This window comes from Cyrtonyx montezumae, unplaced genomic scaffold, assembly GCF_038088225.1.
Source record: "Cyrtonyx montezumae isolate F1298 unplaced genomic scaffold, pur_monq_1.0 scaffold_8, whole genome shotgun sequence".
Taxonomy (NCBI): Eukaryota; Metazoa; Chordata; class Aves; order Galliformes; family Odontophoridae; genus Cyrtonyx; species Cyrtonyx montezumae.
Genome location: NW_027072089.1, coordinates 48,195,086 through 48,213,358, shown reverse-complemented (window position 1 = coordinate 48,213,358; position 18,273 = coordinate 48,195,086). Strand labels below are relative to the sequence as shown.

The 18,273-nt window shown below is 39.4% G+C and overlaps 1 protein-coding gene across 1 annotated transcript; it reads right to left on the bottom strand.

Annotated features, from left to right (window-relative positions):
• Nucleotides 1-638: 638 nt before the first annotated feature.
• On the bottom strand, nt 639-13,625 carry NDUFV2 (NADH:ubiquinone oxidoreductase core subunit V2). The gene is given in 9 exon segments (XM_065752039.1): nt 639-786; nt 1,869-1,945; nt 4,557-4,666; nt 6,223-6,391; nt 7,869-7,985; nt 8,092-8,154; nt 12,460-12,525; nt 13,427-13,501; nt 13,503-13,625. Coding segments are annotated over 9 exon segments (894 nt in total). The 3' UTR covers nt 639-692.
• Nucleotides 13,626-18,273: the final 4,648 nt, after the last annotated feature.

Genomic DNA, 18,273 nt, shown 5'->3' with positions numbered 1-18,273 from the left:
CCAGGGATTTCACCCCACAGCCATGATTTCTCAAATGTGATGGAGAGCAGCTCAGCAACATCAGCCATCTCACTCAGAACCCTTGGATGCATATCATCTGGCCCCATGGACTTGGCATTTTCACAAGGAGGGCACTGGCTTGTTCTGTTGTTACAGTGGGATGAATCCATTCCTCTCACCCACAAGAAGATCAGGGTCCTGGCAGACATGGGGAGCCTGGCCACCAGTGAAGACAGAAGCAAAGCACTTACTGGGCACCTCAGCTTTTCCCATGTCTGAGGAAGCCAGTTCTCCATCCTCATTAATCAGAGGGGGAACACCCTCTTTGGTCTCTCTCTCCCTGCCTATGTACCTGTAGAACCCCTTGTTATTTTTCACATCCCTCACCAAGTTCAGCTCCATCTGTGCCTTGGCTTTCCTCATCATGCAGACAACATCCTATATTCTTCCCAGGCTACACAACCCTGCTTCCATTTCCTGTACGTATCTTTCCTTTCAGTTTAAGCTTCAGGTCCTTGCTCAGCCACACTGGTTTCCCACCTCCTCTGCTCGATTTCTTCTGCTGGGGCATGGAAAGCTCTTGCGCTTGCAGAAAGGTAAAAGGCTTCCCCCCCAGATATTAACTGTCTATCATTTTACTGAGATTAAAATTACTTTATTTTCAGACAGTTAAACATATATTACAAAACTCCTTAGAGGTCAGCTCGAACTCCAAAACCTGGTCCTTTGGGTGGTTCAGTCAGAGACGTTAGGCCACCAGCTGGCTCACAAGAAAAACGTCCACTCCTAAAAAACAACAGCAGTTTCATTCATTATTGGTATTGTATTATATTGTATTCATTCATTACTGATATTCAGATACTGTTTAGTATATAGTTACAAAATGGTTTAAGGCTGAAGCCATTTTTTTTCCATTTGCTTTTATTCATCCTTAAGAAATGTGGGATGCTACCCTTAAATCAAAGGGCTTTCAAATTCAAGTAGTGTCAAATAGCTTTGCAAATGAAATGCAATATACGGTTTTTATTTATTTACAGGGATGCACAAAAGTGATCTTGATTCCAGTAATACCAAAAGCAAAATCCAATGCTGTCAGTCATATTTTTGTTAACGATGCATTCCTGTATTTAGAAACTATAACTGGAAGATTGTCTTCATACTCAACAAAAAAATTATAGGAACAATAGGAATAGAAAAGACATCTAAGTCACATGGCACTAATTAATTCTGCCATTCATACATCTCTGTATTTAGATTAACATAGAACAATAAGAGATAATAAGTATGTACAGTTCCAAAATAAGCCTTTCACAAATTTCAGATCATTGTGGTGTTTGTTGACTTTCACGATCTAGGCAAAAAAGAAAAAAAAGTGATGCCATTCACCTATTAGTAGTAAGACAATTCAGAACTGATGTTTTCCAATTTGATTATCCTGTAGTGAGTCATCAGGAACGGCCACAAGTTGCGCCAGGGAAGATTTAGATTAGACCTCAGGAAGCATTTCTTTTCTGAAAGAGTGGTCAGGCACTGGAATGGCCTGCCTAGGGAGGTGGTTGAGGCACCATCCCTAGCGCTGTTCAAGAAGCGTTTAGATGAGGTGCTAAAGGACTTAATTTAGTAGTTGGGTAGAGATAGTGATAGGAGGATGGTTGGACTAGATGATCTTATAGGTCCTTTCCAACCTTATGAACTTATGAACTTATGAACTTATCAGGAACGTGAACATTTGTCCGTTCACTGTTCATCCTATATACTCTAAGTCAAAAAGAACTGCAAAGGCAAATAGCTTTAAGAGGAATTTAGTTTTCATTCTCAAGAGGAGAAGCCCTCAAGTAGTTGGCCATTGTCATATAAATATGGCGTACCTTGGGCCAGGTTTGGGAACTCTGCCAGCCTTTAGCTCATCAATTATGTCTTCAATATCTTTGGGTGTCAAATCTTCCTGTAAAAGAAAAAAAACAAAAGGAAGATAAAACGTCATCAAGTTTGTTAACTGTATTAATTGCTCCATTTACAATTCATCAGATTAGTGCCTCTCACCATTGACATCCTACCATAGGTAACTTTGATCCTGTCCGTTAACGTATGTGTATCAGTTTGAAGAATTAGGAAAACTAAAACCTTAATTACAGCATAGAATAAAAATTTCAATATTGTATTACATGCAGTTGCAGAAGCTACATTACAACTAACTGTTCACAGTGGCTATCTATAACGTGGGTTTGAGATTTTGGCTTCCTTAGCAACATTAGTGAGCTGGATCTTTGGCTACCAATTGTATGCTTGTTGCACACACTGCACTGGGTGTGGAAAAAAAAGGGGGGGAGCAATACAACAGAACAGTTCTAAACAAATAAATAAATAAATCTTAATTAAATGCTGTATTTATTCACTGCATAAATTCCTTCATTCTGATGGCATCCTAGTGGGCCATAATTCAGAAGTCTAAAGCTCAAAAATAGCATTAAGCCAGGACAATACTTCAAATACCACAAACCTATTTAAAAATCCCAGATTTAGAGGTAGGCCACTATTAAAAATAAATAAATAAATAACTCAAACCTTACACACAATTGTGCAAGTCAAGACAGTATCTGAAATGAAAGATGTGACTTTCATTTTGCTGCTAATATCACGTTCCCTTTTCCCTACTATGACAAAGCTTTTGTTAATGTATCGGAAAGAACACACTGACCTAATGACAAATTCAAGGATGGCCTATGAAAAGACTGTTGCCACAGCACTCCCAGTGTTCACCTCTGTTCAGAAATGATGAAGCTATCAGAAAACATGGCTTTTGTCCTCTGCAAATACATAACTTTATATGCGCCAGAAATTGTGGAGGAAAAACCATCCGTGTGAACAGCATCAGTGATATGTCATCCAGAACTACTATACAAAGCTTTGAAGAAGTATCTGATAAGGAAAGACTTCCAAAAGATCTCTGAAAAGCTTGGCACTGGCTTCACACAGCTGTCCAGAATAAGGTATGGCCATTGCTTTATTCTTTATAAATGCAAAGAAAGGAAGCACTTGAGAAAAGATAAACCTGAATTTGCTTTCCATCACTTGGTCATTATATAGTACTGTATATGGCTGATGCTTCAGAAATACAAGAATAGACATCTTCTAGGACATCTTTGAATTCTTCAGCACAAGTAATCCCTTCCAGCTAATGAGCACTGGAAAGAAACTTTCTAGATAATATATAGGATTTCAGTGATTTCTATTCTTAAGCTAGGACGTAAAAAATGTGCCTGCCTCTTATGATTCTCTATATATAGACAAGAAAGATACTCTGAAGAGGATCAAAACTTCTATAGTGGTACACCTAAAAAGAGACTGGAGAAGAGAAACAATGCAACTTCTGTTCAGCAGAACCAAGTAGTTCTTAAATAGGAGAAAGGGCACACACGATACAACAAACTCATGCTTAAGAAAATGAAATACCAAAATCAGTGTTAAGATACTATGCCATCAGTCAGCCACGGACTGCTATTCCATATCATAAGGTTTGATAAAATACTTCAGCTGTGCTTCGTACAAACAAAAACTTCATACTTCAGGATACTAAAAAACAACTGCCTTTCCAATGGACTGTCACTAGAAATTGCATGCTTTCAAGCACTGCATTTTGGAGCTTTCATTATCATTTATTAATGCTAATATTCCATAATCTTAGCTCTGAGTATCCTGTTAATGCTATATTGGATTTTTGTTAACTTACCATTCTTGCAAAGGAAGTTTTTCTTTGCAACAAAAAAAAAAACACAACAGAAAATAACATTTTGCTCCATACCAACCAATCTAATGCTTTTTCCACAGTGTCTATACAACCTTACACTGAAATTTTTTCTTCCCTTCCATTATAATAGTACTTAATGACAAAAGCAGGCTGCTTGTGCATCAAGAGTATGAACTGTCTGCATTATTTCAAATGATCAAAGTGACAACAAAAAAAAATCTCCACTTGAAACAAAACCTACAGCAAAAAATACACCAAATCTTGTTCAATCTATCTATTTTAGGGAAGTTGGTTTCACACTACTGTATGGAAATGCAAAAACAGGGCATAATTAAGACAAGCAAACTTTTTAAAACAGATGATACATCTTACTAACTTGTGATTGAAAGACACAGATTAAAATTTGAAAACTACAATATAAGGCAGTGATATACAGCTGCTTAAAAAATCCAAGAAGAAAAAAACCACATTCATTCTCAGTCTGAAAGCCACCTGTGAGAGTGCTCATTCTGCCATACAGATATGACGAAACACTGCTTCCACAAGAGTATCCGTGATCTCATCATCATCTCATTACAAGAACAGAAGCATAAACAGTGTGTTCGTATAGAAACCAGGAGGCATCAATACGTTATTATACAGATTAAGTGTTCTGGGAAGAAGCCAAGAAAATAAAAGATTCTTAAGTTAACACTGTCCCTGCCAATAGGAATTTGAAATAATTGAACAAAACTTCAGAATCTGAAAGTCCAGAAATAGAGAGCCTTCCGAAGAATTTTAGTCTCTTAAAAAAGAAAATAGTACTTACGTAATAGTTGTCATTTATTTGTACCATTGGTGCATTTACACAAGCTCCTAAGCATTCCACTTCTATCAACGTGAAGAGTTTATCAGGTGTTGTTTCCCCGACTTTAATACCTAAAATATATATATACGTATATATATTGTATACTGCTGAACCTAATATATACATGTATATATATATATATAATATGTATGTATGTACATATGTATATATTAGGTTCAGCAATGGGTATGGTACAGCATTCAAATGTTTGTTACTAATTCCTTCATAATTTTCTCATTACTTGTACTTTGGCCACCAAAGAATTTATCCAGTTAAATCCTCCTCAATAAGTCCAAAAGACTTCTATTGAGAGAAGTAAAGGTTCCAACAAACTATGAAGTCAGTCTTTGGACACGTTTTCAACACCTGACTTACAGGTTTGTTTTATTGATAAACAACCTAAAAATGACAGTTCTGAAAAACAACAGCTCTACTTAGGAACATATTTAAGAATCAATGCAACAGAATGGAACAATAAGGAAAATTGAGTCTTTATATGTTGATCTTAAACGTGTTCATATTCATTACTGGATCCCCAAATTAACCAAGATGCAAGCATTAAGATTGTTGGTACGAATTCATAAACAACTCCAAGCTCTTACACAAAGGCTTATTTCCTGAACACCACACACATGCTTAGCTTCCATGACGTGTTACTGTCCTAGTGATATCACCAATAAAGATACAGACTTCGCCAGAGGGCACATTACCAAAAATAACATCTGAGTCTGAGCTTGCCAGAATAGTCTGTGGAAAGCAGAACACCGAGCTGCAGACTGCCTCCACAGTTACTAGAAAGGGACAAAAACTACTAAATGTTTATGACTGCATCTCAGTAAGAACTATACAAATGACCTTAATTACAGGAAGAAGTTGCTCTTTCCTTGATTTTTCAAACCAAGTTTCAATTCAACAATTTTTACAGCAACAAACCACAACAAATTTAATCTGAAGATGTCTATTTCAGACAACATAGGAGGAGTAAGATTATAAGCAGCTCTTCTGCAGCTCTTATGAAATGAAGCTTCTAACCATATAGAATGGGACAAGCTGTAAGTTGTTGGCCTTACCCTTCTCTTCCCCTCACAGCCATTCATTGAGAAAGAAAAAACACAAACGTGTGAGTTCTCCTTACATCTTATACAATGCAACTGACTTTTCCCATGAGAAATTTGTAAATTCTGTTCACATCACCTTAAGTTGAAAAAAAAATAACTCAAATTTAATAAAGCACGTAGCTTACAAGTCTCATTTTGCATGTAAAGTGACACAGCATTCAGAGTCTCCTTCCACACATTGGAAAGGGCTTAATTCTCAGTCCAAGAGTCAGAGTAATTCATTTCCTGGCAAATTGTCTTTAAAATCACTTCAAGACACTAATGAACACTCTTGACAATGGCCTTATTTGTTCTACTGCACTGAAGTATTTGGACTTGGCATTTATTCTTCATTTTCAAAACATGTTTAAGTGCTTATTCTAGGATCGTTTCACTCTAAACATTAAATATTTCTGCACTGTCCCCACCATATGAAGACTTTTACTTCAGTTAGAAAATAACACATATTTACATTGGTTTAATGATATGTATGTGTATATAAAGAAGGATATTACAAATTGGTGTCATACCAAGTTTCTTCTGAATGGCTTCTAAAATGCTATCGGAGTCTCGCAGCATACAAGGCGTGGTGGTGCAGACCTGGATATGGTATTTCCCAACAGGTTTACGATTATACATTGTATAGAAGGTTGCTACTTCATACACTCTCATGGGAGGCATTTCTAAAATGTCTGCAACCTGTAAGGGGAAAATGGACACCGCTGAATTCTCAGAGGGCATCAATAAGACATTTATGAAATCATTTCATTGGGTCACCTGTTCTGTAGCTGCAGTAATAGAGGATTAAGTACTCCAGGTAAATAGAAAAAGGGTTTGTGTATAAAAGCACAACGAAGTGCTAATTAAAAACGCCTGAGTTATCCTGATGGGAGTCAATCTTGTTTGAGCACAAGCTCCACTAAGTCAAGGATTAGCACAGCGAGGAACTCAGGTCAGTGCTCCTCCAGTACCATACACAGGCTAGTTTCAAGAAATCAGCTGGATTCCAGCTTTCATTGTCAGCTCTGGCTCGTACTGTTCTTGCACTTTTGCTGTATGAATGAATGAACTCGAATAAATCTACCCACACTAATTCACTTTGGCTTTTTATCAAAGGAACACAGAGGCAGAACTACACTTACCTAATTCAAAGACAGCAGGTTGTCTTGGGTACTGTGGCAGTACCAGGTCTGGCCCTAAAAACACCACTGCATCACAGCTAATAAATACAGAGTGGTACACTATCTCCGTGAGCCAGTTCTGGTGCAAGTATCCTTTATCTCATTACCCTGGAACCCTGGCAGACTGCTCAGATTGAGAACTGACTGCATTTTCAACAGCATATCTGCTTTATATTCCAGTACCTATAGCAGGCAAGTAACAAGCCACAGAAGATATTTGGTTGCTATAAAGCCTTGCTTAAAAGATCGCACAAACATAATACCACTCTCAGAATTAACAAACAAGAAGACTCATCCCATTCAGCAGTGATGGAGATTTGAGGCTTTATCCTACGTTGTAGGAACAGCAGCAGATAATTTGCCCTTTTATATGTGTACTTTCATCATACTCAGTAACTTCTGTAATGATCACAATCCTCTTTTAACTTATCTTGACTGAACTTCAAACATTTCATTTGAAAACTGATAATGTCTGCTTGTAACACAAAATGAGAAATTAACTTGTATGAATAGAAAAAAGGAATTACTTATTTCTTGCTATTTAATGTCACTGTGGAACATTGCAGCTGCTTGCTTATTTTTAAACAATTGTAATGGATAATTTGATAAGAAAGTAGTGCCAAGTGTAAATTCCTGCATTAGTATGCTTCAATCAGAAAAAACAAACAAACACTTATTGTTGACTCCATTCTTGGAGATTGGACCATATATGTTGAATTGAAGTAAGATAGTGTGCTTTTATCTCAAGTGATGCATAGTCATATTTTTAAAATTCTGATTACTGGATTGAAAAAGAATTTATCATTCTAAAACACAAAATCATCCCTTTGCCTAGGATTCTTTTCCAGGTTTGACTTCGCAAATTATGAAAGAGCTGATTGATAGGCTAGTAACATCATAACCGTGCATTCTTAATACATTAAAAGTGCTAATTCCACAGACTTATTCTACTATTGTCACATTTTATGCTTGAAGGATAGTTCAGCACTAAATACCTTGTTCATAGCCGAAATAGGCAACCATCCATGCTGTCTTTGGGCCAGATCTAGCACTGCCATGACAGCTGCAGACTTGTGTCCCTCTGGGTAGTTGTTTATGATTGCTTCTATTCGCTTTTAAAAGATTAAAAAATAAAGTATCAGTGATAAGCTAAACACAAAGTTTATATATTTGTTTTTTGGGGTTTTTTTTACATGTTTTTTCTTTTTGTCTGCATACCTTCTTGTTTTCAGGTGTGAACTCAAAAGGAGTATCTGGATTATTCTCAGGACTATCTCTGTGCTTCAGAAGAAGAAAAACAGTGTTATCAGAAAATTATTCAGGACAAATTTACCACTGCAAGTTATTTTATTAGGCAGAGTGCGGTTACCTCAGTAAAACTCATTCCAGATAAAAATTTAGTAGCACCCAATGATAAATGACTAAAGGTCTCTTAGAAAGTCAACAAACATTTGTAATTACTTCATCACTCTTAAAACAAATAGTAACTTATGCCTGTAATTTCCTATTCAAGGAATTATTTCTTCAGGAAAGTGGTGTTATTTTCAAAACAGACATTTGTAAAAGCTGATGTATTTTGGCAATTGTGTTCAAGCAGGTAGATGTAAGAGTTCTCTAGTTAATACCTTAATAAGCAATAATACCCTATTTTCCTTTTCCCATGAGACACAAAATGCAAGCACTTTAAAAATTATCAAGTAGCCTGCTACATAAATAGAATGGTTGTACGTTTGAACATATACTAGTAAGCCATCTTTACATTTTAGAAGAGTTAAATGGGTTTTAGTGTTTTAGATTTCTGAATCAGATTGGAGGAAACAGAAATTTCAGTTCATATTTCCAAAATATGGTACATTATTGTGTTACTTGTAAGGTGGTCTTCAAAAACATCAAATTGAAATCAGTTCTACTTTGTACATTCAGAAAACACAAATTTGGAAATCCTGAAGAAAATGACATTTCACTACAGTAATATTTTATCTATGATCCTCACCCCCTGGAAAAGCAAAACAAAAGCAAACAGACTTACCAGCTCTCAGAATTTGTATGGTTCACAGCTACTCCTGGATTTAGAAATTTTAACATAAGTTTGGAAGATGGGTTTGAAGTTTTTCTATCTGGTGTTCTAGTGATTAATTCTCCTGGCTCTGCTTGTCTATATGCTCAAGCAAACAGTGTTACTGCTACTGCCAGTTTGAGAACAGACATCACTTTTGCAGCTGGGAGCCTTAGAAAAACTGCTCCCAGAATATACTTCTCTACATAGAACGACTTCCCTTAATGACAGGAATTACCAAACAATAACTGACTGGCTTCTAACAATGTAAGCTTGTACAAAGTATGAATGTACTGTTCGTGTTGTCTAGAACATAGAGCAACTTCTAGGTAGATGGTTGCCACTATTTCAGACTGAGCGTTCCAGACAAAGGATTTGGCTCATCATATGCATTGGTGAGGGTGTTCTACCAGCTTCAATAAAAGTTCTAATAAAAGAGACTGATGCAGAGTACTTCCAGTCCATTTTTTCCTCCAACTCACAATTTCTTTCCCTTACAGATCTGCTCTAGGGCTTAGCTGCACAGATAACCCATGATTCATGAGAAGTTATCCCATAAATTAACTTTTCCTTCCTGAATCTGCATGCCTGTTTTATTTCATTTTGCCTTCCACAGTTACTTGACAGTTATATTTGCACTTAATTCCTTTAGCAGGTGAGCGTACTTGATTAATAAAACTCTCCTCTCGTCTAGAACACTTATTTCACGTACTTCATTTCCAAATTGATACCCCTTGAATACCCCCCCATGTGAACAAGTACAATAAAGCCTTTATATTTCAATCCACAGACTGTCACAACTGTCAATTCTGTGCAGGTGAACACTAAATAAAATGTCACAGCTTTCTGCTCTCCAGTTTCCAAAATGGGCTTCACCTAATTCAGTGCAGTGAACAGTCTGCTAGAACTTGCAGTTCTAGATCTACTCATCTGTTACAAATTTGTCAATTACATGTTCCACTGTCTTCCATTTATCCAAGTGACATTATTTAACTGAGACTTAGCAGATTTGTTCCAAAATATTATAAAGGTGCTTTCCTGACTTTTATTTAGTCACTTTTTTATTTCACTTCATGTATAGCTTGACCATACCACATTTGTATTGCAGCCTTCAGACTACCCTACTTAAAGTAGAAACAACCATAATGTGAAGATCCAAGCCACTACATTGTCACAGATGATGGCACTCTACCACATTAGGTACTAAGGCTGATGCTCACCTCAGATACTTTTTACTATAGCAGCATGGACAATTTGTTATTGTGAAGAAAACAGGTAACTATTGTAAATAAAAGTATTTTCAAAAGTAACCCTTCTCCTGCCACGAGAAATACAGATTTGAACCATCTTTCTTAGGCTACTGAGAACAAAGAATCCACCTGGTTTAAAATTTGGTTAAATTCTTTCTGAGGTGTGATACAGCTGCTGTAATGGCACCACACTGAATTTAGACATTGAGTAATCTCTCCTTGGCTGTTTCAGAATCAGTGTCTTTTGCAAAACAAAACCAAGATGCTGCTATGTAAACTGACATACAAAGAGGACCTCAACAGGAGGTTGGAGCTACTCCCAGGTACCCCCACTATTCCTCCACAATCACGTTTTAACAACCTTTAACCCTAATCACAACACACAACTTCAGTATCTTTTACTAACTAAAGGAGGGCTGTAAGAAAGATGGGATGCACTCTTTAGCAGGGTTTGTTGTGACAGGAAAAGTGGAGATTTGGATTGGATACAAGGAAGTTGTTTTTTACAATCAGGGTGGGGAGGCACTAGAACAGGTTGCTCAGAGAAGTGGTGGATGCCCCATCCCTGGAGGCATTCAAGGTCAGGCAGGACAGAGCTCTCTCTAAGTAACCTGATCTACCTGTAGGTGTCCTGGGAACCTGTACCTGCCCTGGGGACAGCTGGACTAGATGACCTTTAAAGGTGCCTTCTAACTCAACCAATTCTGCAATTCTACGATCTTCTTGTGATGTTCTAGAAAATTAGATATTTACTTTGCTCCCTCCTCCCCAAAATCTGGAAGAAAAAACAGTCCAAGAAATATTCTTGAAATCTGTTGTGTTAAAATACATCTCAAATTTGCACTAAAAATTGCTCTAGATATTTTGGTTGTAGTTAGGGCAAACAATAGCAATGACACAGAATGACATGCAACTATCTTCCTCCCATACTCTTTTGCAAGAAAATAAATATTCAGTAATAAAAACAAACAAACAAACAAAAAAACAAGCCCATCATCCCACGAACAATTTCCTATGCTCTTTTTGAGAAAAAAAATCTGGTTGAGAATAAAAACAAAAATAGTGGAAGACAATATTAAATAAAACAGTTACAAACCGTAAGCTAACTAAAGCAAAGAACTTTTTTACTTCCTTTTTGCTATTTCCATGCTCCTCTCTCCAGCAAATCATTTACACACTAAGATAAATCTTGCAAAAGAAGAATTTACAAAGCCACCTAGTGTCATATTCCAGGCACCAACAGCCACTCGCGTGCCAAAGACACCTTTCACTTGTCTTCACCCACCTCAGACTACACTTTAGGTTTCCTAACTTGTCAGCTTGCACTCATGTTTTCTGTATTCCTTGAGTATCAGGTTTCACTCCATAAATTGCTAATGCCTGTTTGGGGTTTGGAAAAGCATACAAAGCATGTACTGCAATCTTATTAACTTCCAAAGAGAAAGCTGTGGAGACAGCTGCAGAAAGACAAAAAAAAAAATCTCCAACCAAAAACACTGAACACCTGCTTCCATCAAAGCAGCTGATTCTCTAGTACAGTGCTGATTTCCAATAAACAGTGGAAAAATGGTAAATTTGAACTTTTGAACAGCTGTTGAACTGAATTCTAGATACAGCTCTGAACGCAAATGCGAGAGAACACTCCTCTCAGAGATGCTTCAGGTTCTCTTCAGAGGCAGACACTCAATATACCTGCTTTATGTGTTTGCATATGCACACTTTTTCATCTGTCATAACTATTACTGTTTGAATGTATAACAGTAATGTCTAATAGCCTCGATTATAAACCAGTACTCAGCTTATTTTATGTCATGGAGTATGAATGACAACTGCATTTTTTGACAGATAGAGAAGGTGGCTGGACATGGACCATAGGTAATTCAGTGGCAAACTGCAGAAGCCAAGAAAATGGGCCCACAAAAGGTTTAATGAGAGTCAAGTTACATTAATTTCAATTAAAAATAAATAAACAAAATAAATGAGACCTGTTTTGTGATAAATTTAAACAAGATCAAACATTACACAAATATGTAATTGCATACAAATGCTGCTAGCATCACTATTACATTAGCTTTCCCTACATAAAATAAGAAGGATGATGCCAAAAACTCAAATTCAACCTCTTGATAATGTACCACAACTCTAATAAAAATGATTCTTTGTACATTCCTGCAGTCTTCAATGGCCAAGTTCCACCCATCAGAAATCTTCAGGATTAAGAAAAGCAATGCTAATCTCTTCTTACACTTTCCTTTCCCAGTAAGGTAGAAAACAACTTACCACAAATAAGGCTCCTCCACTGGAATGGCATGCTGGTGTTCTATGTAAGTATCGGATTTGTCTCATCTACAAACAAAACAAAGTTGATTGTATTAATAATCTGTAACTCGTGTGTCAGTTTTCAGAACCAGTATGAGCTCTGTCTTAATTATAAGCTATTATTTTGCCAGCCCTAATCAATTTGAATCAGTCAAAAGGAGAACATGATGAGCTCTACTGTACTGCAAGAGAGCGTATCTACTACACTGCTTGAAATGATCAAGGTGTGTCCAGAAAATTTAAAGGATTTAACTTCAAATGGCAATTTTTTACCAGTTTGAATACAAATCGTCATGAAACGCTTTAGGAAGAATTTTCCAGTTTGTCACTGTGTACCACAAGTGAGCCAAAAATCTGGAAAAGGTACCAGCAGTACTGAGGATTTTCTCATGTACGTGTTCCTCCAGCTCACAGCTGAATGAACAGTGACATCAGACAAAACAAGACACACAAAATTAAGCACCTTAAATACAAGAATTGAGATTTATAGACAAGTCGCGTTCAGTTATTCTTTTTATAGTCTCTGCCTGCATCTGTCATGCTGAAACAGATCAAGAATGTTAGATTTTGGCTAGTACGACTAAAATCACCTTACAATACCATGACACCATCTTGGGTTTGGCCTAGATGATGTCTAGAGGTCCCTTCCAAACCCTGCAATTCTGTGATCTTGTCTTAAGCAAACATTTTATAATCAATTTCATCTTATAAAAATTACATAAAATCGATGTATCTGAATTCAAGACTTATTTTAAAAGCTTTTAAAGTAGGATAACTCGACACACACAAACAACTCTCCTTAGCCGTTTCCTATCTGCTACTGTCTAAACGTATTGGTCTCAAGCAGACGAGCATTCCCGCCCGCGGCCTCCCGCACCGCGCGGCCGCCCGTCCCGCCTCAGGCCGCACCCTGCAACCGCCCGCTTACCGAGCGCGAGGCCGCGTTCCGCAGAGCAGCGCGGAGGAACATGGCGACGGACATGAACGAATCACCGCGGCCAGGCCCGGCCCGGCCCGGCTCGGCTTTCTCCTTGAAGCCTGCGCTGCCCTCCGCTCAGCCACAAGGAGAGCGGCACTGCGCATGCGCCAGCACCGCCCGCCTGCGCGCTCCTGCGTGTTGCGGCCATGGCTGTGTGGGGCGGCCCTTGTGGGGGAGGGTGCGGCTGCGGGGGGCGGTGCTTTGGGGGTTTCTCACTGGTACTCGAAGGATTTCTGCGGCGGCGATGTTCCTCGCTAATATTTCACAGAGTCGCAGGGGTTGGAAGGGGCCTCAGGCAATCATTGTGTCCACCTCCCCCCTGCTAAAGCAGCTACCTGTAGGTCGCACGCGTAGGTGTCCGGACGGGTCTTGCACATCTCCATAGAAGGAGACTCCACAACCTTTCTGGCCAGCTTGTTCCAGTGCTCTGTCACCCCCACCTTAAAAGTTCCTCCACAAGTTCTTGCCATGTTCAAGTTTTAGGCCATTACTCCTTGTCATATCACTACACACCACAGAGAGGAGCTTGGTCTTATCCATTTGCCTCCTACCTCTCTTTAGACATTTATAAATGTTTATCAGATCCCCTCTCAGTCTTCTTTTCCCCAGGCTGAACAGTCCCAGGTTCATAGAATCACAGGGGTTGGAAGGGACCTCAAGAGATCATCGAGTCCAACCCCCCTGCCAAAGCAGGTTCCCTACACCAGGTCGCACAGGTAGGCGTCCAGGCGGGACTTGAATATCTTCAGAGAAGGAGACTCCACAACCCCCCTGTGCAGCTGTGCCAGTGCTCCGTCACCCTTACTGTAAAGAAGTTCTTGTGTACATTTGTGCAGAACCTCCTGTGCTGCAGTTTCTGTCCGTTCTCCCTTGTCCTGTCTCCACACACTTCTGAAAAGAGTCTGGCCTTGCCATTTTGTCCCCCACACCTCAGTTATTTATAAACCTGGATCAGGTCCCGTCTCAGTCTTCTTTTCCCAAGGCTAAAGAGACCCAGTTCACTTAGCCTTTCTTCATAGGGGAGATCCTCCAGGCCCTTCACCATCTTTGTGGCCATCCGCTGGACTCTTTTCCAAGTGATCCCTGTCTTTTTTTATACTGGGGAGTGCAGAACTGGACACAGTACTCCAGGTGAGGCCTCACCAGGGCAGAGTAGAGGGGGAGGATCACCTCCTTTGACCTGCTGGCCACGCTCTTTATAATGCATCCCAGAAAGCCAGTGGCCCTCTTGGCCACGAGAGCACACTGCTGGCTCATGGTCAACCTGTCGTCCACCAGGACACCCAGGTCCCTCTCTACAGAGCTCCTCTCCAGCAGTTCATCCCCCAACCTGTACCGGCGCATGCAATTATTCCTCCCTAGGTGCAAGACTCTACACTTGCTTTTGTTAAATTTCATCCGGTTTCTGACTGCCCAGCTCTCCAGCCTGTCCAGGTCTTGCTGAACGGCAGCACAGCCTTCAGGCGTGTCAGCCAATCCTCCCAACTTCGTATCATCAGCAAACTTGCTGAGGGTGGCCACTATCCCCTCATCAAGGTCACTGATGAAGATGTTGAACAAGACTGGACCCAGCACGGACCCCTGGGGGACACCGCTGGTTACAGGCTTCCAACCAGACTCTGCACTGCCAGGTTACTCAACCTTTCCTCATATGGAAGATTCTCCAGGCCCCTCATCATCTTTGTGGCCCTTGCTGGACTCCTTCTAGGAGATCCCTATGTTTTTTGAACTGGGAATCCCACAACTGGACACAGGGCAGAGCAGAGGGGCAGGATCACCTTCCTCAACCTGCTGGCCCAGGACCCCATTGGCCTTCTTGGCCACCAGGGCACACTGCTGGCTCATGGCCAACATGCTGTCCACCAGGACCACTAAGTCCTCCTCTGCAGAGCTCCTCTCCAGTAGGTCAGTCCCTAACCTGCACTGATATATGCGGCACTTCCTCCCCAGGTGCAAGACTCTACTCTTGTTCTTGTTAAAGCTCATCAGGGTCCTCCCTGCCCAACACTCCAGTCTGTCCAGGTCTTGTTGAATCATAGCACACTTCCACAAATTCAGTGCCAACCTGCTGGAGCAGTGAATGTAAATCCTGTGCTTACCACAAGTATCAATTGCCACTCATCCAAAACTCACTTTGCTCCACTAGCAAGTGTCATTGCCAGTTCTGGACTAAAGTTATCTGGGCTGATGCTCCTGTAATTGAAGATGTCATATCCTTTTGGATTTGAAATGGTTGTGTCAAATGAGAGAAGCAAACCACAACATCTCTTTGAGAATATTGTGTGAACTGTAACCTCTTGTGAAGTGGAATCACAGAGTACACTGAGTTGAAAAGGACCCATAAAGACCATTGAGTCCAACTGCTGGCTGCACACAGCACCACCCCCAACTCAAACCCTATGTCTGAGAGTGCTGACATACGTCACTGTGGATACAAAAATCCCTTTGGAAGCAAGTATCTGTAATAAAATAGGGGAACATTTGGGGATCTCTCCATGAGTTCTTTTTTGGCCTTCTGACTTCCTTTCTTCCCAGCAATTATTGGTTGATTGGGATATGTAATATTAAGACCATTTGCCTCTACGTTTTGACCTCCCTTGGTCAGAAAAAGCAAGAGTAAACATTTTATTGTCTTGGCCTTTGATAAACATTTGCATTTTATGATATAATACAGTACAAATATTGAACTGAAAAAAAAAGGTAACTGGCTCTTCCTTGAATAAGACAAGTTGTTAGAAACACTGAAGACCCTGCAATGTTCAGATCTTTACATGAGCAATGCAAATTTAATACTTTCACTTAAAGTAAATAATAAATTCAGAAGAAGGTATTTTATACCACTGAGTACCCAAGAGCTGTAGATTTGCCAAGCATCAGCCAATGTGCTGACATCTCTCACCATATATTCTGATGTGCTTATTAAAACTTGTGATAGTGATGAAGGTACATATTTATGATCATTGTATGTGAGGTGTATTTTCAGCTGCATAGTTTTCAGAGATAGGCCGCTCAATTTATGTGTTTTGAGTAGTACTAATGCAAGTCATGGCCAAGCTACATGTTCAAAAATCCCATTTCTGCTTTGTTCATGGAGATCTTTATCATATCTACACAGCATTCTGTGAATACACTAATCTTCACAGATACAATGAAAATCAAGTGGTCATATTAGATGACATGTGCATACATCACTTGCGAATACCTTGAGCTGGAAAATGAGAAGATTGATTCCACCCTCCACCCAGATTGTTTGTCTTGTAAAGACTCCAGCCCAGGTGCTGGGGAAATACGGTCTGTAGTGGGAGATACGGTCTGGCTGAAGAGTTCTATCCCTGGAGAGGATGAAACACTGACCTCAGAGGAAGTGACTAAGGACAAATGGTTCTGAAACTAAATCATTTGGTTCATTTTTAAAAAAGAAAAAGGAATATTTCGATTTTATTTGAAACATAAGAATTACTTTGATGTTACTAATGAAAATGTGAAAACTTCCTAGTAGTTGAAGTGTCAGAGCTTTCTAATTTTATACAGATTAAGTGGTGGAGTCCCCATCCTTGGAGGTATATAAGAGACATATAGACGTGGCACTAAGGGACATGGTTTCATGTTGAGACTCTGTAGGGCAGGTTGGCACTTGGACTTGATGATCTTGAAGATCTTTTCCAGCTTAGATGATTTTTTAATTCTGTGTCCTCCTTCCCTCTGAGAAGGAAACTCCCCTGTACTCCCCACTCTGCCCTGTACTGTGGTGCTTAGTGACACAGCCTTATTAAACTCTCTTCTTCATACATTGCCAGTGAAAATCTACCTACATATATAGGTATGACATATAGACATACAGGCATAAACATATATATGTATTTAGTTAACAACTATCAATGTAATTTAACAGAATACTTTTCACTTGCACAAAGCAACTAGGGTGCAGAAATAGCTGCCTGGTGAGATTACCACCTTTTACATTTGGGTTTACTGTAGTCAGTGATTGTCTTACTACTCCTTCACTACCTCAAAACTGAAAGCTGCTGTCAACATTTGTAATTTAAGTACAAATGCTGCTGGTAATTCATATTTTTGTTGATCTGTTTTCACTAACTACTCAGTCACTTAGAAACTTCATTCATCTTCTCATCTTTTATCCTGAGCTGAATTCTTCAAACACTTTAAGAACAGGCTGAAACAGAGCAAGTATCATGGTGCAGGAACAGATTACAGATTCTGTTGCTAAGCCAAATTTTTAGATCCTGTTGAGAATCTGCCCTAGGCATACGGTCTAAGAATAGCGAAGTCTGTGTATAATTAGAACCAGGGACTGTTCCTGTGCAGATACAGATATAAACATTTACTTCTACAGTATAAATTGTAAATATATGATCATAGTCAATTATAAGAGTTAGCCCAGCATGTGCTTTTCAGTTGGACTTCATGAGTGTGTCAATAGAGTAGAAACAAATGCATTTGGAAGCATTTGTAGTTTAAACTCAGTCTATTTATCAGATGGCAATACTAAAACAATAAATGAGAAACAGCGTGACCTTGAAGAGGAGTCCAGCATCCGCAGACTTGCCCGCTGGCTTTGTGTGTTCTGTCTTCTGCACACACACTGAAGTGCCAAGCACTGTCCATTCAGTCCCTAACACATCATCACAAAGCACGTACATGTAACTACACACATGGACAGTAATACCCATGAGGGTCTTTTATGGACCACAGCTATGTTAGACAACTCCTTTCCCAGTATGACCTGTCAGTGCCAAGCTGCGTAAAAGGAAACAAATTTCCCTGTGTTTACTGTT